Source organism: Bidens hawaiensis, unplaced genomic scaffold, assembly GCF_021521415.1.
Source record: "Bidens hawaiensis isolate Kalapana, Puna unplaced genomic scaffold, B.hawaiensis_p1.1 tig00000326_1, whole genome shotgun sequence".
Lineage (NCBI taxonomy): Eukaryota > Viridiplantae > Streptophyta > Magnoliopsida > Asterales > Asteraceae > Bidens > Bidens hawaiensis.
The window spans coordinates 144,419-166,166 of NW_027491025.1; the positions used below are offsets into that span (position 1 = coordinate 144,419).

Below are 21,748 nucleotides of genomic sequence, written 5' to 3' on the forward strand. Positions count from 1 at the left end.
TCGATTATGTGCATGTGTGATATGCGCCAATCCTGAGGATGCGCGAGGTCTTCTCTTTATTCTCACGCGCAGATATTTCATGCGCAGATGTGATATGCACGAGCATGTGATATGCGCCGCGCGCTGATGCGCCGCGCGCATATGTGATGCGCGAGCATATGTGTGCCTGGGCAGATGTGGTATGCACGAGCATGTGATATGCGTCGCGCGCTGATGCGCCGCGCGCATACGTGATGCGCGAGCATATGTGTGCCTGGGCATATGATGCCTGAGCATGTTTTGTATGCGCCATGCGCATAGGTTTTGGCTTTGTGCCTTCATAATGTCTTTATCTTATGGGTTGACCCGCCTTGCTCGGTGTTGAGGCGGGTACATACCTCTTCAATATGTAATTATATCAGTGACTGAACTTGTAACAATGAATATGTTATCACTTATCAGCGTACTTGAAAAATTGCCATGAAGATAACATAATGACCACAAAATGTCATTTCCATTTTGTCTCCTAGCTTATGCAAGTTACCAAAAAAGATAGCCTATTTATGTAAAGTTTAATGTGCTCTTTATCTAAATTTTTTTAAACATACTCAATTCAGTTTTAGTCTTTAGATAACCAAGGTCAGTTTCAACAATTAAGTGATTGAAATAGTAAAAGAATGATCCAACAATATCCCATCAACACGGGCTAAATACACACACCGAAGAGATATAATCAAAGTGAACAGTATAATACAAAAAATATAGAATTAACAATCTGCCTATCAGGTTCCAGTTTTCATTGATCGGTCATAATACACTAAGTAAAGAATTAACGATCTCATACATAAGAAAATCATGATTATGATCATCTGAAATTAATAAATAAAGGACCTAATATTTACCATGCATATATATCTCTACACAAGTTAATGTCACATTTTCCATTTAAATCCCATAGTTTATTCATTGTGGCATTTTATCGAACACTTGGTGTGCCTCAAACTTTAATGTAAACATGTTCGAAGCTAATGTTGTAAATTCCATTATAAACACATGTATCCAACTCAACAAGTTTAATATCTAAAATACATAGGCATATAGGATGAATTAAAATCCTTAACAATCAAATTTAACTACTCTCTTCGATTAATACTCTAAACTCACATGAACAACCTAAAACATCAACATGTATCATCATTACCATCATTATCATAGAAAAATTCCATACTTTAACCAATCGGAAAATGAAATCGATATAGAGTAATTGTAATTGCAAATTGAATAACTTATGAAAATGACGAGAAATGATAGTCTGATGCTTGTATGAAATCGAATACCTTAAATCGTCGACTATAGAGCTGGAGAAATCAACGAATCGGAATAAAAGATACCCTATCCATAAACAGAAAGGGGGAGAGATTCCTGCTTGCCTACTTCGTGGATCAAAGGGAGAAGACCTATTCAAAAAAAAGTGAAAGCACAAAGCTTCATAGCCTTCATAGATAGAGTAGAGAGAAAAGGGAGTAAGCCTTTGGTATTCTGTTCTTATTGCTTAGTTCCTGTCTATCTCTATGTATCAAAATACACCCGGAAAAAGATCAGTCCATATAACTAGATTCGGAAATTCACATACACGGAGGGGTGAGGCTTGAGTCTACTTTCTATTACAAAAGTAGAGAATAGAAAGATGACATTACGAGGATTTCCTTTCTTTGCTTCTTTTGTTTGAAATAGGACCGGGCCATGTCCTCCTCACTGACGCCAAAGAAGGTGGCTCTGCCATTAAGCAGGTCGGCAGAGAGGGCACCAAATGCCTAAACAAGAAAAGAACCAAATATATGCTTAACACAAACTTTCTGGTCCTCCATCTAGCACACGGGGAGCGGCCCTACGCACCGGGGGTGAAGCGTAGAGGTCACTTTAGCTTGTTGCACCGGAGTGGTTCATCGTCAAAAGAACAACAATGGCTTGTAGCATTTCCAATTGATTTGTCTAGAGGATGGGATGTAAAAAAAGGCTTTATCGTCTAAAGGTAGGGGTGAGCTTTCTCACTATACCTCACTCTTCTTTTATCCCGCCTGCTTTCTTATCCATGTTCTGTAAATTTCGTACGTAGACAGTTAGTTGCACTGACTAGTTTTTTAGTGCAAAAAAAGGACCAATGACGACCCTATCCTAAAGGAGAAGAAGGAGTAGGAGGAGTCAGTTTTCTTTGAAGATCGAGGAATCAATCTCCCAATTATGCCATTTGGAAGAAATCTTCTACAGAGGGAAAGCCTGTTACGAGTAAGCGGAGAGGAAAGATCTCCAGAGATTCTTATCTCATTCCATTCCAGTGGCTCAACTAGTAACCAATGGCGAAAACTAAAAAAATCATGGTTTCCCGGTAGAACCCTATTTCTCCCAAGTTGTTTCGGAACCGGAAAAAAGAAGCGTTTTTTCGCACAGCTTGCGCATAGTGCAGGTCCCACTTGTATATCGTATTTGGCCGAAGAAGCATCGGACAGGTTGGAGTTCTTACCTTCTTGGGATTCCATGGACCAAGATCTGATTTTATTACATGGGCAATATCGATCTACTTTAGTAGATCATGTGAATGTAGAAAAAGCTTCTCATTTTGATGAATTAGAAACATCTCTTTTCCATTTCTATTTACCTAGTTCATATCTTTGTTTCGTGTGTTCCCCGGAGGAATTCGATCTCTTCAATCTCGGGATACCACATAAATAACTATAACTACGGCTAGAGAGTCAAATAGGTCGAGAAGAAAGAGTCTGAGGTTGGGTTGGACGACATACATCTTGTTTGGTCCCACCACCACTAGGGATTGGAAATATATAGAATCTTTCTTCTAAAAAAGTCTTCTATTATATATCATTTTATATTCTTATTTATTGAAATAGCTGCAAGACCACAAAACGGGGTGAAAAAGGTGGCAACGGTTAACATGCCATAATAAAGGTAGTCCGTGTATCACGGCAACAGTCCCCCCCACCCAAATTCCTTTGACGGGTAGCGTGCATGAGTGACATAACCCGTAACTGAAAATTATATATATATATATATATATATATATATAGCCGTTGTAAATTTGGTTTTATTCCCGACTAGTTTGAGGCCCATGTATTACACGAGTAATTCTTCAAAATACAATATTTAATAAATTATTAGTAATAAACAATAAACCCGTTAAAAACTATTAATACAGTCATTATACAATAGTCTTTAAAACAATTTTAAATAAACATCAAATGTTTGAAAAAAAAGAGGTAGTAAATATTAAATTTAAAAATTTTGAAGCATAAGTTTTAAGAATGGTTACTATAATAACATGTAAGGCCCCGAACCCGGTAGCCCTACTTTAGCGTCGGATTTACTCATAAACACAGTTCGTACAAATCAGAGTTCATTAAAACTTTCGCGGAATATAAAAACTTTCATAAAACATTTCATAACAAAACACGTCTTGTCTTAAAACATCATTTTGTCTTTCAAAATTAACGAACATTAACTTAAACGTCTTGAGTCTTCCGATGCCAGCCTCTTATTCAGTGCCACGTGTCTCCTCAAGCGAGCTGCCTCATCCTACTCACCTGCGTGCATACTAAAAGTCAGCTACGCTGAGTGAGTTCTAGTTAATCGGACGCCACACAATACATACACATACATACATATCCGAAGATACATATCCATACTTAACTAATTACCCTTCTGTTCTACATACATACTTACTACCATACATACATACATATCTACAATCACTAACCTCAGTCTACCGAGAGTACGTTCATAGTCCGCCGTCTATACCTGTACTCACGATCGTGAACACGTAAAAGGTCCGCAGTCCTTACCTATGTTCACCATTCATGGTACGTACAAGGTCCGCGGTCCTTCCCTATACCATCATACATCCACAACACGTACAAGGTCCACGGTCCTTCCCTATGTTGCAACCTAATTCATAGCACGTACGAGGTCCGCAGTCCTCCCCTATGCTAAAGCACGTATAAGGTCCACAGTCCTTTCCTGTGCTGACGCCTATCTACATTACGTATAAGGTCCGCAGTCCTTATCTACGTTACGTATAAGGTCCGCCGTCCTTATCTACGTTGGCGTCTATCTCCTATAAAACGTATAAGGCCCACCGTCTCTATCTACGTTTACATCTATCATCTACATCACGTATAAGGCTCGCAGTCCTTAACTACGCCATCACCTGTCAAGTCTATGTCCAACAGAAGCTAGAGGGATTTGACATCCTAACTTACTATGTCGAACGTAGAACTCACATACCATTCGTGTACCTGTATACACATACTTCACATATACAATAATTACATTATAGCATAAGAACACTCTAGGCGTTCTTTACATCCTTCATTTAACAACCATACCCGTTGTCGTTACGTGCAATATCCGAAGATCGTTCACGCCCCGACAAGTATTCATTTGTAATATTCATACATCTTCGATATATAATATTCGTACCTTTATTTTTAACATGACAGTACGCGCAATATCCGAAGATCGTTCGCGTACCGACAAGCAATCATTCATATCCATCACATATATCACATATGGCATACACTTATCACTTAGGATAAATGTATTAACAACACATCGAGTATGCACACAGCCCCGAAAACATAACAAGGAATGGGGCTAGAAACTCACCTGAACTCTGCTTCTTCCTCTGATAGTTGTAAATCCCTTCTTTAACTGTGCTCGGCTGACTGTATAAGTTACACGTATCAATACTCGCCTGATCTAATCTGGTGGCCTAGTATTAGCTTACTTTTACTTATCGTTTTAATCTATTTCGAACTTGACTTTAGGCGAAGTTAAACCTTAGGCGAACTTAGCTTTAGGCGAAGTTAAACCTTAGGCGAACTTAGCTTTAGGCGAAGTTGTCATCAGGCGAACTTGGCTTTAGGCGAAGTTGTCATCAGGCGAACTTGGCTTTAGGCGAAGTTGTCATCAGGCGAACTTGGCTTTAGGCGAAGTTGTCATCAGGCGAACTTGGCTTTAGGCGAAGTTGTCATCAGGCGAACTTCGCTTGCAGGCGAAGTTCATCAGGCGAACTTAGCTTGCAGGCGAAGTTGTCGTCTGCAGCTACTGTTCGTTCTTAAATCCCTTAATCACCTTCGTTTCTTAACCAAATAACTCGATTTAGGTACCCACGGGATCGTCTGACCAGCGCCTACAAACCCCAACCATCAAATCGACCTAACATCGATGTTTAAAGGGTGCGATTTAGGCATATAGGTTACGGGTTCTTTTTATCAATCGATTAACCCATCAAATCATAACCATTTTCAGTAAGATTAGCTTTGTTGGATTCGTTTTTACCATACAAACTTAGATCTATCATTTCTCAAATCAACCCGAACCTACACGAACGATTTCTAACTATAAACGTATCTTGAACGAGTCGAACTACGAACACGGTTAAGCCTTGATGTTGTTTTGGTCCGTCACAACGTTCCAGCACCAACAAGCTCGGGTTTTCGCCTTCGGATCTTGGTTCGGGTCGTGTGTGTTTTGGGTGTGTGTGTATGGAATATGTGAGAATGAGGAATGGTGGTTAATGGTATTTATATTTAGGGATCATGGGCTTAAGCCCATGGACTCTCCTTCCTTCTTTCATATCCCAAGTCCATAACCCATATCCATTACCCAACACTAGCCCGACCCATACCAACTCCTACTCTATTTATTTATTTCCCGATAACTCGAGTAAACTTTCCCTCTATTATTAAGTAATATAATTAATATCATTTTGGAAATTTCGGGATGTTACAAGTCTTCCCCCCCTTAAAGAGGTTTTGTCCCCGAAACCAAACTTATTCCCTATAAAAGGAAAACTTCTTATATTTACACACTTTATTGAATCGTCTTTGCCTTCTGGGTTATCCTCCTTACTCCTGACTTTGCAGCCATCGAATGGTGGTCATGTGTTTTAGCAATTTAAGGTAGCTCGTCCATGAGACCCTCGATGTACCAAGACTCATCTCATCCTTCAGTGCACTCTCTTGCCAAATGGCCTGTCTTGCCACATTTGTAATATGCTGGCTTCGCACCGCACTCATTAGCATAATGCCCTACCTTTCCGCACTTATAACAGGCATTCGACCCCATTCTGCATTCTCCACCAAGAGCCTTTCCACATTTGAGACAAACATCAGAACTTCTACCCCACTTGCACTCACCACCATGCATCTTTCCGCAGGTCTTACACGATCTCTTCTCCCACACTTTCTGCTTCTTATCTTTGGGGTTCCATAACTGAGTACCGGGTCGTTTAGCATGAGCGACCCATTTCTTCTCTTTCTTCTCGTCTCCCACCACCACGTCATCCGCAGCCAAGTCTGCATAGACCATTTCTGCGAGTTCGACAGCAGAATCGAAAGTAGCAGGTTTACTTGACCTGACTAACATGCGGACTCTCTGTGGTAATCCCCTCACGTAACACTTGATTCTATTCTAAAAGGGAAAACACAAACATCATCACTCAAGGAACTATTTAGTACAAGGATAGCAAGGCTAACAGGTAATAACAGTGGCCAGCTGTGACTAGCTGATCACGTTGCTTTCCGTGTCCTATACACTTCCCTTTATGAGTCTATTTGTGCTGGTTCTACTTAAGCAGTTAGTCAAATCAAACAATCAATTATTCCTATCCCTATCGTTCACGTATCTTTTCTTTCTCATTAACATATATCATTTAATCATACACTTTATCTTTACTGATCTTGCTTGAGCGACACATGGCATTCTTGAACTGGCATCTTCTTTCCTTTCTTACTTAAATCCCATTCTCTGTTCGAGTCTAAGCATGTAGGATGCTTAAATCTCTCGAACTTTGCTCTGATACCAACTTGTAAGGCCCCGAACCCGGTAGCCCTACTTTAGGGTCGGATTTACTCATAAACACAGTTCGTACAAATCAGAGTTCATTAAAACTTTCGCGGAATATAAAAACTTTCATAAAACATTTCATAACAAAACACGTCTTGTCTTAAAACATCATTTTGTCTTTCAAAATTAACGAACATTAACTTAAACGTCTTGAGTCTTCCGATGCCAGCCTCTTATTCAGTGCCACGTGTCTCCTCAAGCGAGCTGCCTCATCCTACTCACCTGCGTGCATACTAAAAGTCAGCTACGCTGAGTGAGTTCTAGTTAATCGGACGCCACACAATACATACACATACATACATATCCGAAGATACATATCCATACTTAACTAATTACCCTTCTGTTCTACATACATACTTACTACCATACATACATACATATCTACAATCACTAACCTCAGTCTACCGAGAGTACGTTCATAGTCCGCCGTCTATACCTGTACTCACGTTCGTGAACACGTAAAAGGTCCGCAGTCCTTACCTATGTTCACCATTCATGGTACGTACAAGGTCCGCGGTCCTTCCCTATACCATCATACATCCACAACACGTACAAGGTCCACGGTCCTTCCCTATGTTGCAACCTAATTCATAGCACGTACGAGGTCCGCAGTCCTCCCCTATGCTAAAGCACGTATAAGGTCCACAGTCCTTTCCTGTGCTGACACCTATCTACATTACGTATAAGGTCCGCAGTCCTTATCTACGTTACGTATAAGGTCCGCCGTCCTTATCTACGTTGGCGTCTATCTCCTATAACACGTATAAGGCCCACCGTCTCTATCTACGTTTACATCTATCATCTACATCACGTATAAGGCTCGCAGTCCTTAACTACGCCATCACCTGCCAAGTCTATGTCCAACAGAAGCTAGAGGGATTTGCCATCCTAACTTACTATGTCGAACGTAGAACTCACATACCATTCGTGTACCTGTATACACATACTTCACATATACAATAATTACATTATAGCATAAGAACACTCTAGGCGTTCTTTACATCCTTCATTTAACAACCATACCCCTTGTCGTTACGTGCAATATCCGAAGATCGTTCACGCCCCGACAAGTATTCATTTGTAATATTCATACATCTTCGATATATAATATTCGTACCTTTATTTTTAACCTGACAGTACGCGCAATATCCGAAGATCGTTCGCGTACCGACAAGCAATCATTCATATCCATCACATATATCACATATGGCATACACTTATCACTTAGGATAAATGTATTAACAACACACCGAGTATGCACACAGCCCCGAAAACATAATAAGGAATGGGGCTAGAAACTCACCTGAACTCTGCTTCTTCCTCTGATAGTTGTAAATCCCTTCTTTAACTGTGCTCGGCTGACTATATAAGTTACACGTATCAATACTCGCCTGATCTAATCTGGTGGCCTAGTATTAGCTTACTTTTACTTATCGTTTTAATCTATTCTCTAATCGAACTTGACTTTAGGCGAAGTTAAACCTTAGGCGAACTTCGCTTTAGGCGAAGTTAAACCTTAGGCGAACTTAGCTTTAGGCGAAGTTGTCATCAGGCGAACTTGGCTTTAGGCGAAGTTGTCATCAGGCGAACTTGGCTTTAGGCGAAGTTGTCATCAGGCGAACTTGGCTTTAGGCGAAGTTGTCATCAGGCGAACTTGGCTTTAGGCGAAGTTGTCATCAGGCGAACTTCGCTTGCAGGCGAAGTTCATCAGGCGAACTTAGCTTACAGGCGAAGTTGTCGTCTGCAGCTACTGTTCGTTCTTAAATCCCTTAATCACCTTCGTTTCTTAACCAAATAACTCGATTTAGGTACCCACGGGATCGTCTGACCAGCGCCTACAAACCCCAACCATCAAATCAACCTAACATCGATGTTTAAAGGGTGCGATTTAGGCATATAGGTTACGGGTTCTTTTTATCAATCGATTAACCCATCAAATCATAACCATTTTCAGTAAGATTAGCTTTGTTGGATTCGTTTTTACCATACAAACTCAGATCTATCATTTCTCAAAATCAACCCGAACCTACACGAACGATTTCTAACTATAAATGTATCTTGAACGAGTCGAACTACGAACACGGTTAAGCCTTGATGTTGTTTTGGTCCGTCACAACGTTCCAGCACCAACAAGCTCGGGTTTTCGCCTTCGGATCTTGGTTCGGGTCGTGTGTGTTTTGGGTGTGTGTGTATGGAATATGTGAGAATGAGGAATGGTGGTTAATGGTATTTATATTTAGGGATCATGGGCTTAAGCCCACGGACTCTCCTTCCTTCTTTCATAACCCAATTCCATAACCCAAATCCATTACCCAACACTAGCCCGACCCATACCAACTCCTACTCTATTTATTTATTTCCCGATAACTCGAGTAAACTTTCCCTCTATTATTAAATAATATAATTAATATCATTTTGGAAATTTCGGGATGTTACATATCACCATTATATTGTTAAAAAGATGAGGTTTAATGTAGGGGTGAAAATTGACAAAAGTTGTAGCCTTTTATTAGAGTGTATGGATTAACACACATTTTCAATTTGATGATCCAAGGTTCGATGGTTCACTTTGGAAATCTCTCTTGATATTCATAATATCTACAAATCAACAATTACAAACTAACAAATTAAAAACTAACAACGTAACAAAAACTAACAAACTAACAAATTAAAACTAACAATCTAACAAATTAAAACTAAATTTAAAAAATAACTTAACATTTAAATAATTAACAATCAAGAACAATTAACATTTAACAAATGAATGTAAACTTAACTTCAAAGTGGGTGGATTCGAGCAATCGAACTTCAAGGAAGAGTAAAAGGTAGGAGGATTGGAGGAAGGCAAGAGGTGTGTGGTCGGCCAGAAGTAGCAGGGAATGGCGGTGGTCAGAGAACGGGGACGTCTGGTAGCCGTGTGTGTGACAACGTGAGTTTGAAGAGGGGAGATAGGCAGCCGTTGTGTGTTTTATTGCTTTATAAAACTCTAATTGATATAAGGCTAACACTGTAGTCTCGGGTTTAAAATACAAGGAAAAGAAATGATAAGATTGGATAGAGGAAGAAAGGAAAAGAAATTATATACATAAAAGGCATTCTCGAGTTAAAATAAAAGAAAAGAAAGTGTTTATTACATTCTTGAGTTAGATTGGAAGAAAAAGATATGAAAAAAATTGTAACTTTACAATTATGTCCTCATAGTAACATGGAAAAGAGAATTAAGATAGGGTAAATTAGTAATATGGTAATGAGATATAAACTTTCCTTCACAATCCGGCCATATTTGGCAGGAAAGTTTTGAAGGAAAAAAGGCTTAACTTTTCCTTCCATTCTCGTTCTTTTCTTTTAATGAAAAAACTCAAGAATGAAAAAATTCTTATCTTTTCTTTTCCAATCCCTTAAATAAAAAAACTCAAGAATACAGTGTAAAGGCTGAGTCAGTAAAAAAAGGTCCAAAAAATCCGCCTGGAACCGAAGTCGAACCTGTGACCATCATGTTATTGAACAAACCAATTACCCGTTGGACCAATGCTTGTATTGTAAATGAGGTGGTTCCTTTCTAATTTATAAATTGGTTCCTATGATATTTTCTGCATATAAATACATTATTATTTCAAAACTTAGGTAGTTTCGAGGAACCACCCATTTACTATATAAATCCGCCAAGTAGTTTCTTAAGGTGGCTGAAGTTTGGATTTTCAGTTCCACGTGTTTCTTAGTTATTTTAGATTATTAGGTCACAGAATAATTTTAAACGGAAAATCCTAAATGGTATATTTAAATAAACAAGACAATAGCAGAATTATTTCTTAAGCCCACTAGTTTCTAGAAACTTTCGCCCAACATGTACTTGTAACTTGTAAGTAGGACCATCTAAATCGCTCGTTCAGGGACGGCTCTTGAGGTGTGTGAGCCACACCCTCGTCCGAGGCACGATTTCGGTAGCGGCACAAGATTTTTAAACATATATTGGTTTTTTTAAACATTAACAAGTGAAATTGAACAAATGGCTTGTGAAATAATGAGAAAATTAAAAGAAAAAACGGACATAATAAAGAAAACAAAATTATTGCCGGAACATTTTCTACTGGGTTTTGAAGTTACAATAGGAGGGTTTGAAAGTTGTAGTGGTATGAAGTTGGAGAATTACGATATAAGTAAAAATATTATTCTATTATTACTTTTCTACCACACATTTCAAAATTAAGTTTTCCTCCTTTTTTGTTTTTTTTTTCTTTTTTAAGTTATACAAAGTAAAATAAATTGTTACTTTTACTTGGGTTAGTGTACGATTATAAATTTATAATCCATAATCCATCTTATAATTATTGGATTTTATTCATTTAAAAGTATTGGGCCACTTTTTTTTATTCACACTTCATTTGGTAAAGTTTAGGTTATTGGACACAAACCAAAATCTATTTGGTAAAGAATGTTAGCCGTTAGCTATTAATGGATCTTTACGAATAACCGCTAAGGCGTTAGCTATTAATGTAACTGATTTAATTACTATATTTTTTCTATATTCATTTGTATAACGTTATTTTCATTTAAAAATATTAGTCTATATGTGTTACTCGTTATGTCCTACGGGCCTTTTAATTTCTGTTTGGCCGAGACACGTAAAATCTCGGAGACGCCCCTGCGCTCGTCGCTCGAACTTACTCGGAAAAAGCTCACTCGTTTTTCGCTCGATTGTAAACGAGCCGCTATGCTCGGTTCAGTTTGTAAACGAGCCAAGCAACAAGCAAAGGTCTGCTCGGTTTGGTTCGGCTCGAATATTTTTAATTTATTTTATATATAATTATATACGAATAAATACATAAATATATAGACAAAACACATAAATATAAGCTACAGTTTTTTAACCCCTTAAAATTTTCCCTATTCCGTCAATTTTATAGTTTTATTTGTTCGCTTCAAGTTTTTAAAAAACTAGAAATTTGTGTACATGATCATTATATCTCACTTCGAACTTATTTTTAATAAAAAATTACAATCTATTACACCTTGTCTAAAAACTACTAATTTATTCATAAAATAAATAATTTACAACCTTCAGACTTGTTTCTTATTACAAATTTTAAAGTTAAAAAAATAAATAATGCTCGAAATCGCTCGATGTTCGATCGAAAAATGCTCGATTCGATTTTGGCTCGTTTCGGTTTTCGCTCGGTTCGAATTTCAGCCGTTCGGTTCGGTTCATTTGTAAACGAGCCAAGCAACGAGCAAGCCTTCGCTCGATTTGGATCGACTCGTGAACAACCCTAGTTGTAAGTTGAAACATATTCTTTATACGGCCCTCCCTTTCGATCCTAAGAAATTATTACAGTAAATTTAGTTCTTGGTCTATGTGGTTTAGGCCAAATGGAGAAAGTTAACGTATAAATGAAATGAACGCGCTAATTTTGAGAATCAAGTAAAGTATTATGTATTTACTCTATTATTTAATTAAATAATTACTTAATAATTAGCACGTTAATTTCATTTTTTTATGCAAACCCTAAGCCAAAATTTATATATATCATGGATAATCTCTTCGATTTCATGCTTGGTCTAAACCGAGTTTTTAAAACCCGCACAACTTATAAAACTGATTAGGTGTTTTGCGTCAATCAAATTTGATTACATGTTGAATTTAGAATTTCAAATGAATTGGAGATGGGCGCATAGCTCTTTTCAAATTCATTTCGCATTCCGTGCGTTGTGAACATGGTCTTAAAACATTGTAAACATGGTCTTAAAACATTGTAAGCATCCCAAACATACCAAGGACCCAAGGACTTCATATACAAATAAACATTGAAGAAATGAAAGGAAACATTTTTAATATGATTGAAATTGCAAGTTTTTGTGTAATAAAATATACAAAAGAATATTGTGTTCTCATACTTGCATTTACAGTGGATGTATGTTAAAGCTTGTTGCAACTTTGTATCCAAGAACCTAGAGCATGTTGCGCCTTTGTAGTAATAAATCTTAGACCTGCACTTCCAATATCAGTCTTTTACTATCTTATTCATGTATATTAATATAAACAAATTAAAGGGAAAGAAAAATAAAACAAAAGTCTCACATTTATGAATCAATTTAACAAAGTCACATATAATCGGACTTACTAACGGACCTAAAAAATTGACAGAAGAACCATCGCTACATATAAAATAACAACTACCACGAGGAGAAAAAATAGCATAAAATGTGCATATTATAGCCCAATATGTGTCAATGGGCATCAAGAGTTTAGCAAAGTCCATGACAACTTACAATGTAAAAGAAGATCAGGATTCGAGTCCAAAATCCCGTATGTGCTCTCACGATAGATGCCTCATGTGTAAGCCGAAATTGTGAAGATTCTACAGTTTCCATAAATTTAACAACAGGATTTCCCTTATTTAATTATTTTATTAAAAAGTTGATAAAAATAATATTAACATTAGAAAATTCGTAGTCGTGGGATAATGTCTGTTAGACAGTGGCATCCCATGGATCGATTTCTTCCGTCTGAACTTTGATTGTGGATTCATATTTTGGTTTAACAATAACAATATTTGTAATATTGAATGAAAGAGTAGGAGAGAAAATAATAACAACAGAAATCTATTAACAAATTGATTGATTTAAAACTTTATTGTAAATCGGTATTTATAGAGGTGAAGAGGCGTGATGGAAAACGTCGCGACTGTTGTGAATTGGCCGTTTCCCTCTTTGCCTTACACCCTAAAACCGTTTACAATGATCATGAGTTTGGGCATGCTATAAACTAAAGTTCCTAATGCCCATCTATATACAAATAATCCAAATACAAATGGTTTTTAAACAAATAAACTAAAACTAATTAAAAGGTCCAAGCCTTTATAGGATTAACGAGTTAATATCCACCCCTTTAATCCATAAAGGGTTGAGATATGTGTCTTCGTTTATTCCGCAGCAGGTTCTTCTTCAACGAGGAAGAAGTCATCAATATCTTCAAGCACTCAATGCATCCAACTTGAATTCTTTATTTTTATCAGCCTTTAGTAGAGATGCTTCTTTAACAACACCTTTCATTTGATTACCTTGTACCTTGGTATCTTCATTAGTATCTTCACAAGCTTTATCATCTTCATTAGTATTTTATTCTAGCATCAGAACATCATTTCCTTCTTTGACATTTATGCTTGTTTCTCCATCTTCATTCTTTTCCAAACCGTATTTCCATGCAATCAACTCCAAGTAACCCGTATAAATCATCATTAGATTTGCAGCATAGCTTTGCTGCAAACCCAATTTTGACACTATATCCAACCATTTTCCATCTTTGGTTGCCTTCTTATATCCCATGGCCTCTTCGACATATAAGTATAAGTCGAATAGATCAATATCTTGCCCATTGGGAAGTTTAGGTGGATATTCCTTATTGGTTTGATTGAAGTGTTCCTCATAGAACCACTTTACAAACTTACCGAATTCTTTATGTAATGATTCTTTACAAAGCATCACATAATTTGGTATGTGAAGGGAATAAAAATTTACCCAATCTTCATTGGATTGTTTATTTGGTTTTCCTTGATCCACATCAGGATCATTAACCAAAGTAAACATATTATCCTTAGCATTATGATCAAACCATCCTTCAATATCGGCTTCCAATTTTCCCTTTTCTAATTCAAGTATAGTTTGATCATCTAAAGCATCATAATAATTAACAACATAACTGCTTTCAGAATTAACATAATTACTAGGTTCCCCCAATGTAACATACCGCTTATGTAACACTTGTCCCCTTTAAATGTTACTTCAAATCCTTGATCATTTAATTGAGACAAACTCAACACATTCCTTTTAAAAGTGGTACAAACCTAACACTTGGAATCATTTTCGGGTTTTCATTCATAGAAATTTCCACCAATCCAACGGGAATATTGAATTCCATGATCTTTCCCTTTTGTTTCAATTGAAAAACAACTTTTCAAGTTTTTAAACATTGACTTGTCTCCGTTCATATGCTTTTTGAACAAAGGATCAACAACCTATATTTTGTCCCAATTCTCATACTCGGTTAATCTTTGGGATTATTTTTTTCAAACGAAAATAATTGTGGAGACTTACTCGTACAATTGGCTGCTACATGACCATGAGTACGGCACCGATAACATTTAATCCGTTTCATATTCTGCTTAGAACTTGAATTACCCTTGTACACAACTGATAGGGTTTGATATATGTGAAGATTGGATAATAGGGATAAGATGGAAGAACGGTTATATTATTGAAAATGTAAATAAAGATTACAAGATATTCCCGGGCCTAGCCCTATCTCACTGCATAAGCAGGAGCCATGGCAATGCCATATTCAACATAAACATACTCTCATCTCCCTATTAGCTATCAATACCTATTTATAGAGATATAAGTTGCACTTGACCCCCCTCCTATAATAGACAAACGACATTTAGACTAGAAACTAGATACGATTCCTATCATTACTCCCCCCTTCAAAACAGTCTTGCCCTCAAGACAGGGAAGAACAACTGTCTCGACAACCAAGCGGAGACTTCCCCAAGAGCGTTTTCCGGTGGGCGGCCCTGCCCATGCACCACCCAGAAATGACTTGGAGCAATCAAAAGATGAAAAGTCCACCTGAAGACCCCAAAAATTATGACTGTATACGATTTTAGGAGCTAGACTGTTGAACCAAAAATAAAGGATACCGTTCCTCCTTTCCAACCAAGTGAACCAACACGTTGATCTCCAAGTTTGAACGAGCACACCTTTGTCACAGCAGTGGTATTCCCAGTTGCATACACTATTGCAACAAAGTGCAATCGAGCAACATTCATATAACTAATCAACAAATGTTTAGCAAGGTCTGTGGAATCAGAAAGCTGTTGACATACTATGGCAAGAGTTAGAAAAGTTACAGGAAGTCTAAGTCCATCAACCATCTGATTGAGATCAACAACCAAATTGAGTTTACCATGGAAGGAAGTCAGTTTGAGTGAAACAGACCAATATTTAGAATCCCGAGCGCCCATAAGATCTGCAATAGCTTTTGGAATTGGAGAATTAGAATCAATTTTCGGAGAAAAACTTGAACAATCCCAATCCGCACTTGTGACTGCATCTTCAATCCAACCAGAGTCCCAACCCGGTTTCCATTCAAAAGTTTGAACACGCAATTCACTATCAATTTTGTATCGACTTTGAGGAACACTAGATAAAATATTTGTAGGCCTATGAAATACCTGAACAAAATTTATTGAATGAAGCTTAAAATCACCAGTATCATGTGGATTTCCAGTCTTATTGGAGGAAGAGGAAGGTAGAAGCGGAGTGGCTGGAGGAAGTCTTCCATATAACGAGCCCAGATCTGGAGAGTATCGGCCCACAACCATTAGTTGCTTCACATCGTGGCCCACCCATATACTGGAGCGTAAAGCCCACCTAAAGTGATCCGATATGGCTCAATTATCATCTGTGAGCCCCAATTTGGTCTGATTCATTGATTTTTTGTCAGATCTGGGCATATTATCACCAGCGCCAAACGAATTGGCTTTAGAACGATAGGTGATTGCCTCCAATTTAGCCAGCAGAGATGGCGAATTAGGAAAAGAACCAGAAGAATAATCCACCACTAGGTCAATTTTCGGATCTGAAGACGGATCTGGAAGAAGTGATGGAGACGAACCATCATTGAGTCTCGTATCCTGTTGCTTCATCCAGTCGAGAAACACTTTCGAAACTCCACCGATTCAACCCGTTCCTTTTCCAGTAACTTCAAGGTAGATTTGATTTCAGTGACATCAGTTTGTAATTGTTTGATCTGAAGCTCATGTGCATCGATACGAGCAATAGAACGAGTTTCCATGGTGTTTAACAAACAGCATGTATAGGGCAGGTCAGACCAATGATAGGGTTTGATATATGTGAAGATTGGATAATAGGGATAAGATGGAAGAACGGTTATATTATTGAAAACGTAAATAAAGATTACAAGATATTCCCGGGCCTAGCTCTATCTCACTGCATAAGCAGGAGCCATGGCAATGCCATATTCAACATAAACATACTCTCATCTCCCTATTAGCTATCAATACCTATTTACATAGATATAAGTTGCACTTGACCCCCTCCTAAAATAGACAAACGACATTTAGACTAGAAACTAGATACGATTCCTATCAACAACCTTATCAATACCTTTTGCTTTCGAGATTGATTTCCGGGTTGCCAAGGATTTCATAGTTCCAGCGTTTGTTTTCTCCATGTGCCTTCTCTTGGATATGATTCGATATACATGTCTGCCAAGCCCCTCGTAATTATCTTATTCCCAAACCCAAGTTTTGAATCACTGCCAGAACATCGCCATTCAAGGCTTTCGGCAGGACTTCGAATTTTTTCAGTGGCGTTACAATTGTTAAGTGAATCACCTTTAACCCTCGCTGTGATACCACTGTTAGACAGTGGCATCCCATGGATCGATTCCTTCCGTCTAAACTTTGATTGTGGCTTCATATTTTGGTTTGACAACAAGATTTGTAATATTGAATGAAAGAGTAGGAGAGAAAATAATAACAACAGAATTATATTAACAAACTGATTAATTTACGACCTAATTGTAAATCGGTATTTATAGAGGTGAAGAAGCGTGTTGGAAAACGTCGCGATTGTTGTGAATTGGCCGTTTCCCTGTTTGCCTTACACCCTAAAACCGTTTACAATGATCATTAGTTTGGGCCTGCTATAAACTAAAGTTCCTAAGTCCCATCTATGTACAACTAATCCAAATACAAATGGTTTGTAAACAAATAAACTAAAACTAATTAAAAGGTCCAAGCCTTTATAGGATTAACGAGTTAATAATGTCCCCTTCTATTGCTTCCAGCCTCAGCTATACAAATTAAAGGGACACACATATCATTAAACCTACTTTTATAATAAAAAATAAGTCATTATTTGTTAATAAAATGGATAAAAAAAAGTGACAAAATGCTAGTAAATGTAATGTACCTTTAATCTCTTTAGAACCATTGTAATAGTGGTGCATACAACGTGTACAACCGCTAAAAAGAATATGAGTATGTGCAACTGATGCAACCTGTCCACGGTTACAGTTAGCACATTCCTCTGTCAAAATAAGAATTAAGATATCAATATAACAATTTGACCAAGGATAGTATGATCAACTAAGTTACCTTCTTGTAACTTGACTCATGGCACCAACGAGAAGTCTATGCTGCAGTGTTCCTTGTGGACCCATTTTTCTTGGTATTATTATTCTTAGCCCATGACAACATTGTATCCACAACAAAAACTGAGATAAATCCTGTAATCATCAACTCTGCACATTCAGTAATAACAGTTAGATATAAAATTAATACTTGAAAATTTGAGATAAAGGTGAAGTCAAAGTTAGTTGACTTGAACTGTTTACCAGCTTTGAGTTTCTCCAAAGCTTCATACAAAGCTTTCTTTTGTTTGTCAATAAAATCCCGATTGCTTTTGTTAGCATCAAAATAAAATAAATACGAAAACTGGTACCCAATTTTTTATTTTTTTTATTTTTAGGGGGGGTGGAATTGGAAAATCGAAGCTGAAATTTGCATACCCCAAGTGAAACATAGCATTTCAACAAACAGTTGACATGCACTCAACTTCAATAAGCAAGAAACATAATGCAAGGAACTAATTAAACCTCATCAATTGTCCATAAAAAAGAAAACCTAAATACGAGAATCAACACTCGGAAGAAGGAAGCGATATAACCTCCAATTAAAGCACCGTGGATGGAAACGTCAAATCAAAGCTTGCTGGTGGAAACATAATCGAATATCATTATTTGTAAGGCCCGGTACCCGGTAGCCCTACTTTAACGTCGGATATACTCATAAACACACTTCTTACAATCAGAGTTAACTAAAACTTTTGTGGAAACGTTAACTTAAAGCAGTCGTTACAAAACATTAAATCTTTTCTTTGATACCATAACACAAAACATTATATTTAAAACATCATTTCTTCCATCTTCAGATGCCAGCCTTTCAATCCATGCCATGTACCATCTTCATTCTAGCTCTTCAGTCTGATCACCTGCGTGCATACTAAAAGTCAGCTACGTTGAGTGAGTTCTAGTTAATCAAGCAACTTACCATACAACCACTACATGTATTTATATACGTATCCGAAGACACATATTCCACTGATTGACCTGCTCACCTTACCTCTTGACCACTTAACTGCCCCTAACCACTTAGCCACTTGTTTATGGAAGCACATAGAGACTTGCTCTCCCACGTACTCTCATTATGCCGCTTAATAACGAAGGCACGTATAGGCTTACCCTACCACGCACTCATGTTATGCCACTTAATAACGAAGTCACGTATAGGCTTATCCTACCACGTACTACCGTCATGCCACTAACACCCTTACTAGACCCTTGCTACTTCTATCACACCCTACCCCTACTTGTCTACAACACACTTTATATCATTACATGATTTACAGAATAACCAAGTTACGTCACCACATTTACACACACTAATAACCACTTGGGGATCATTCCCGAATGACGGTACGCGCAATATCCGAAGATCGTTCGCACACCGACTAACATTACCTTCCCGGTCTACACGTGCAATATCCGAAGATTGTTCACGCACCAACAGACATCCATTGATAACATATATAAATATATTGCATCAAACATTATAGCATACACTTACCAGTTAAGGTAAGTGTATTCACACTTCACATCGAGAATGCACACAGTCCCGAAAACATAACAAGGAAGTGGGGCTAGAAACTCACCTGAACTCGGTACTTCTTCAGCTAATGGTTATTCCCTCTTGAGCTGTGCGCGACTAACTGTTTAATAAATGCAATACTAAATACCGCTCTAGCCATCCTCGTGCTTCTTACTTAGTCTTACGCGGCTAAGCTGGTTTTACTTCATTAAATCATTACCCGGTTAGTTAATCGTTACTCGTTAACCTTTGAAGGTATCATTCATAAATTATCAAAGTCCAAGGAATATTATGTAATTATCTCATTATTTTCTAAGTCCAGGGACCATTCTGTAACTTTGCCAAACTTCTAGTTCGTTTCAGTCCCTTAACGAATTGAGGCTCATTCGTTACTTCTGTCTTTGGCTAATTCGTTACTTTATAACGAATTGACCTTCATAGCGAACTGAACCCTATAAGGAATTGGACCTTATAAAGAATTGAACCTTTTATAACGAACCGGTCCCATGACGAATTGGACCCTTCGGTAACGAATTGAACCTCTCAGTTCGTTATCTCCTTTTAACGAATAGTCATAGCGAATTGGGGCTAATTCGTTATCCTTTCCATAACGAACTTGGACACGAACTGAAGCTAGTTCGTTAAGCTTCCAGTAACGAACCACTTGACGAATCACCCCTATTTCGTTAACTCCCCGTTAACGAATTATCTCTAATTCATTAACTCCCCGTTAACGAATTAGGGTTAGGTCAGAGAATGTCAGAAACATTCTTTGACATTCCCTTCCCCGTACCCACCGCCTTTCCGGCGCCGTTGTACCCGGAAAACCGCGGGTTCGCCGGAAAAACGTATGTTGCACCATTTTCACCGTTTTTCATCCCGTTCGATCCAGATCTGAGCTAGAGTGACTCCTAAGCTCATTTTAGGTTCGGTTTATATCCGATTCCACCCGGATCTCGTGACTTTAACGGTTTAAAGGTGTCAGCTCGTCATTTCGCGACTGTATCTAACGGGTTTGGATCTCTACAATATCATACTATCAATACCTCGGGTTGATGCTCGGTTTTCTTGGTGGTTTCGGCTAGAGAGAGAAAGTCGGATGAGAGAGAGCTAGTGTGTGTTTTGGGTGGTGTATGGAATGGAATGGAAATGAATGAATTAGTTGGTAATTAAGGTTTATATACTATGGATCATGGGCTTGAGCCCATGGTCCATCTTCCTTCTTTTCAAATCCAAGTCCATTACCCATATTACTTGACCCAACACAAGCCCGACTCGTAATAACTCCTACTTTATTTTCCCGCTAACCCAAATAAACTTTCTCACCATTAATATTTAATATAATTAATACTATTTAGAAATTTCGGGATGTTACATTATTAGTAATTAGCACATAAGCAAAAGCCTCAAATTCATCAAACGGCACCGGACGGAGGATCAATTAGCATTCTTCACTTGTAATGTTAGCGGGGATGGTTCACAAAGACGCTCTCTGTGTTCTAAAAAGAAGAGAGTGGGTAACATCAATACAAAAGAAGGTATGATAAGGATTGGCAGACATGTGTAAAGCAGCATGACCACGTGGAAAGCATAACTGCAAGCTGGACAGATGGAAGTTGAAAAACAGAGTATAAAATCTTAAGCATATTGTACCTGCATGTAAAGCTCTTACAACCACTTAAGCTTAAAGTACATGTAATGATGCCTTAAGAAGTTGCAATTTAATATATCCAACTATTTATATAATTACCTACCATGAAATCATACGTGTCACTCTCAGGTTGTTCCCCCATTCTCTAGAGCCACCAGATTGCTTGATTTCTAAATGGAGGTTTCTCATGCATTTTGACCGGAATTCGTGGGTATGGGTATCACCAAACCCGGATGGTCTTTAAATGAGTTATAACATCTCATTTATTTGTAAAACTCTTTCAAAAATCAAACAATAATTTTTGCGGGTCACGGGTCTCACCAAACCCCCCATAACCCTTAAACAGGTTATAACATCTCATTTATTTGTGAAATAACCCCTTAATCATCAAAGAATAATTTTCACGGGTTATGGGTCTTACCAAGCCCTAATAGCCCTCAAATTGGTAAACACTTTCATAATTAAACCCTCA

The 21,748-nt window shown here is 37.8% G+C and overlaps 1 protein-coding gene across 1 annotated transcript; it reads left to right on the forward strand.

Annotated features, from left to right (window-relative positions):
* Positions 1-1,777: 1,777 nt before the first annotated feature.
* On the forward strand, positions 1,778-2,709 carry LOC143621266 (putative mitochondrial protein ymf1). Its single transcript, XM_077092746.1, has one exon. It carries the CDS (start codon positions 2,221-2,223, stop codon positions 2,707-2,709), a length of 489 nt encoding a protein of 162 aa, XP_076948861.1. The 5' UTR covers positions 1,778-2,220.
* The last annotated feature ends 19,039 nt before the right edge of the window (positions 2,710-21,748 follow it).

Bases quoted from the DNA above. Each gene is read 5' to 3' on its own strand.
- LOC143621266 (XM_077092746.1), top strand. From the start codon at position 2,221: ATGCCATTTGGAAGAAATCTTCTACAGAGGGAAAGCCTGTTACGAGTA.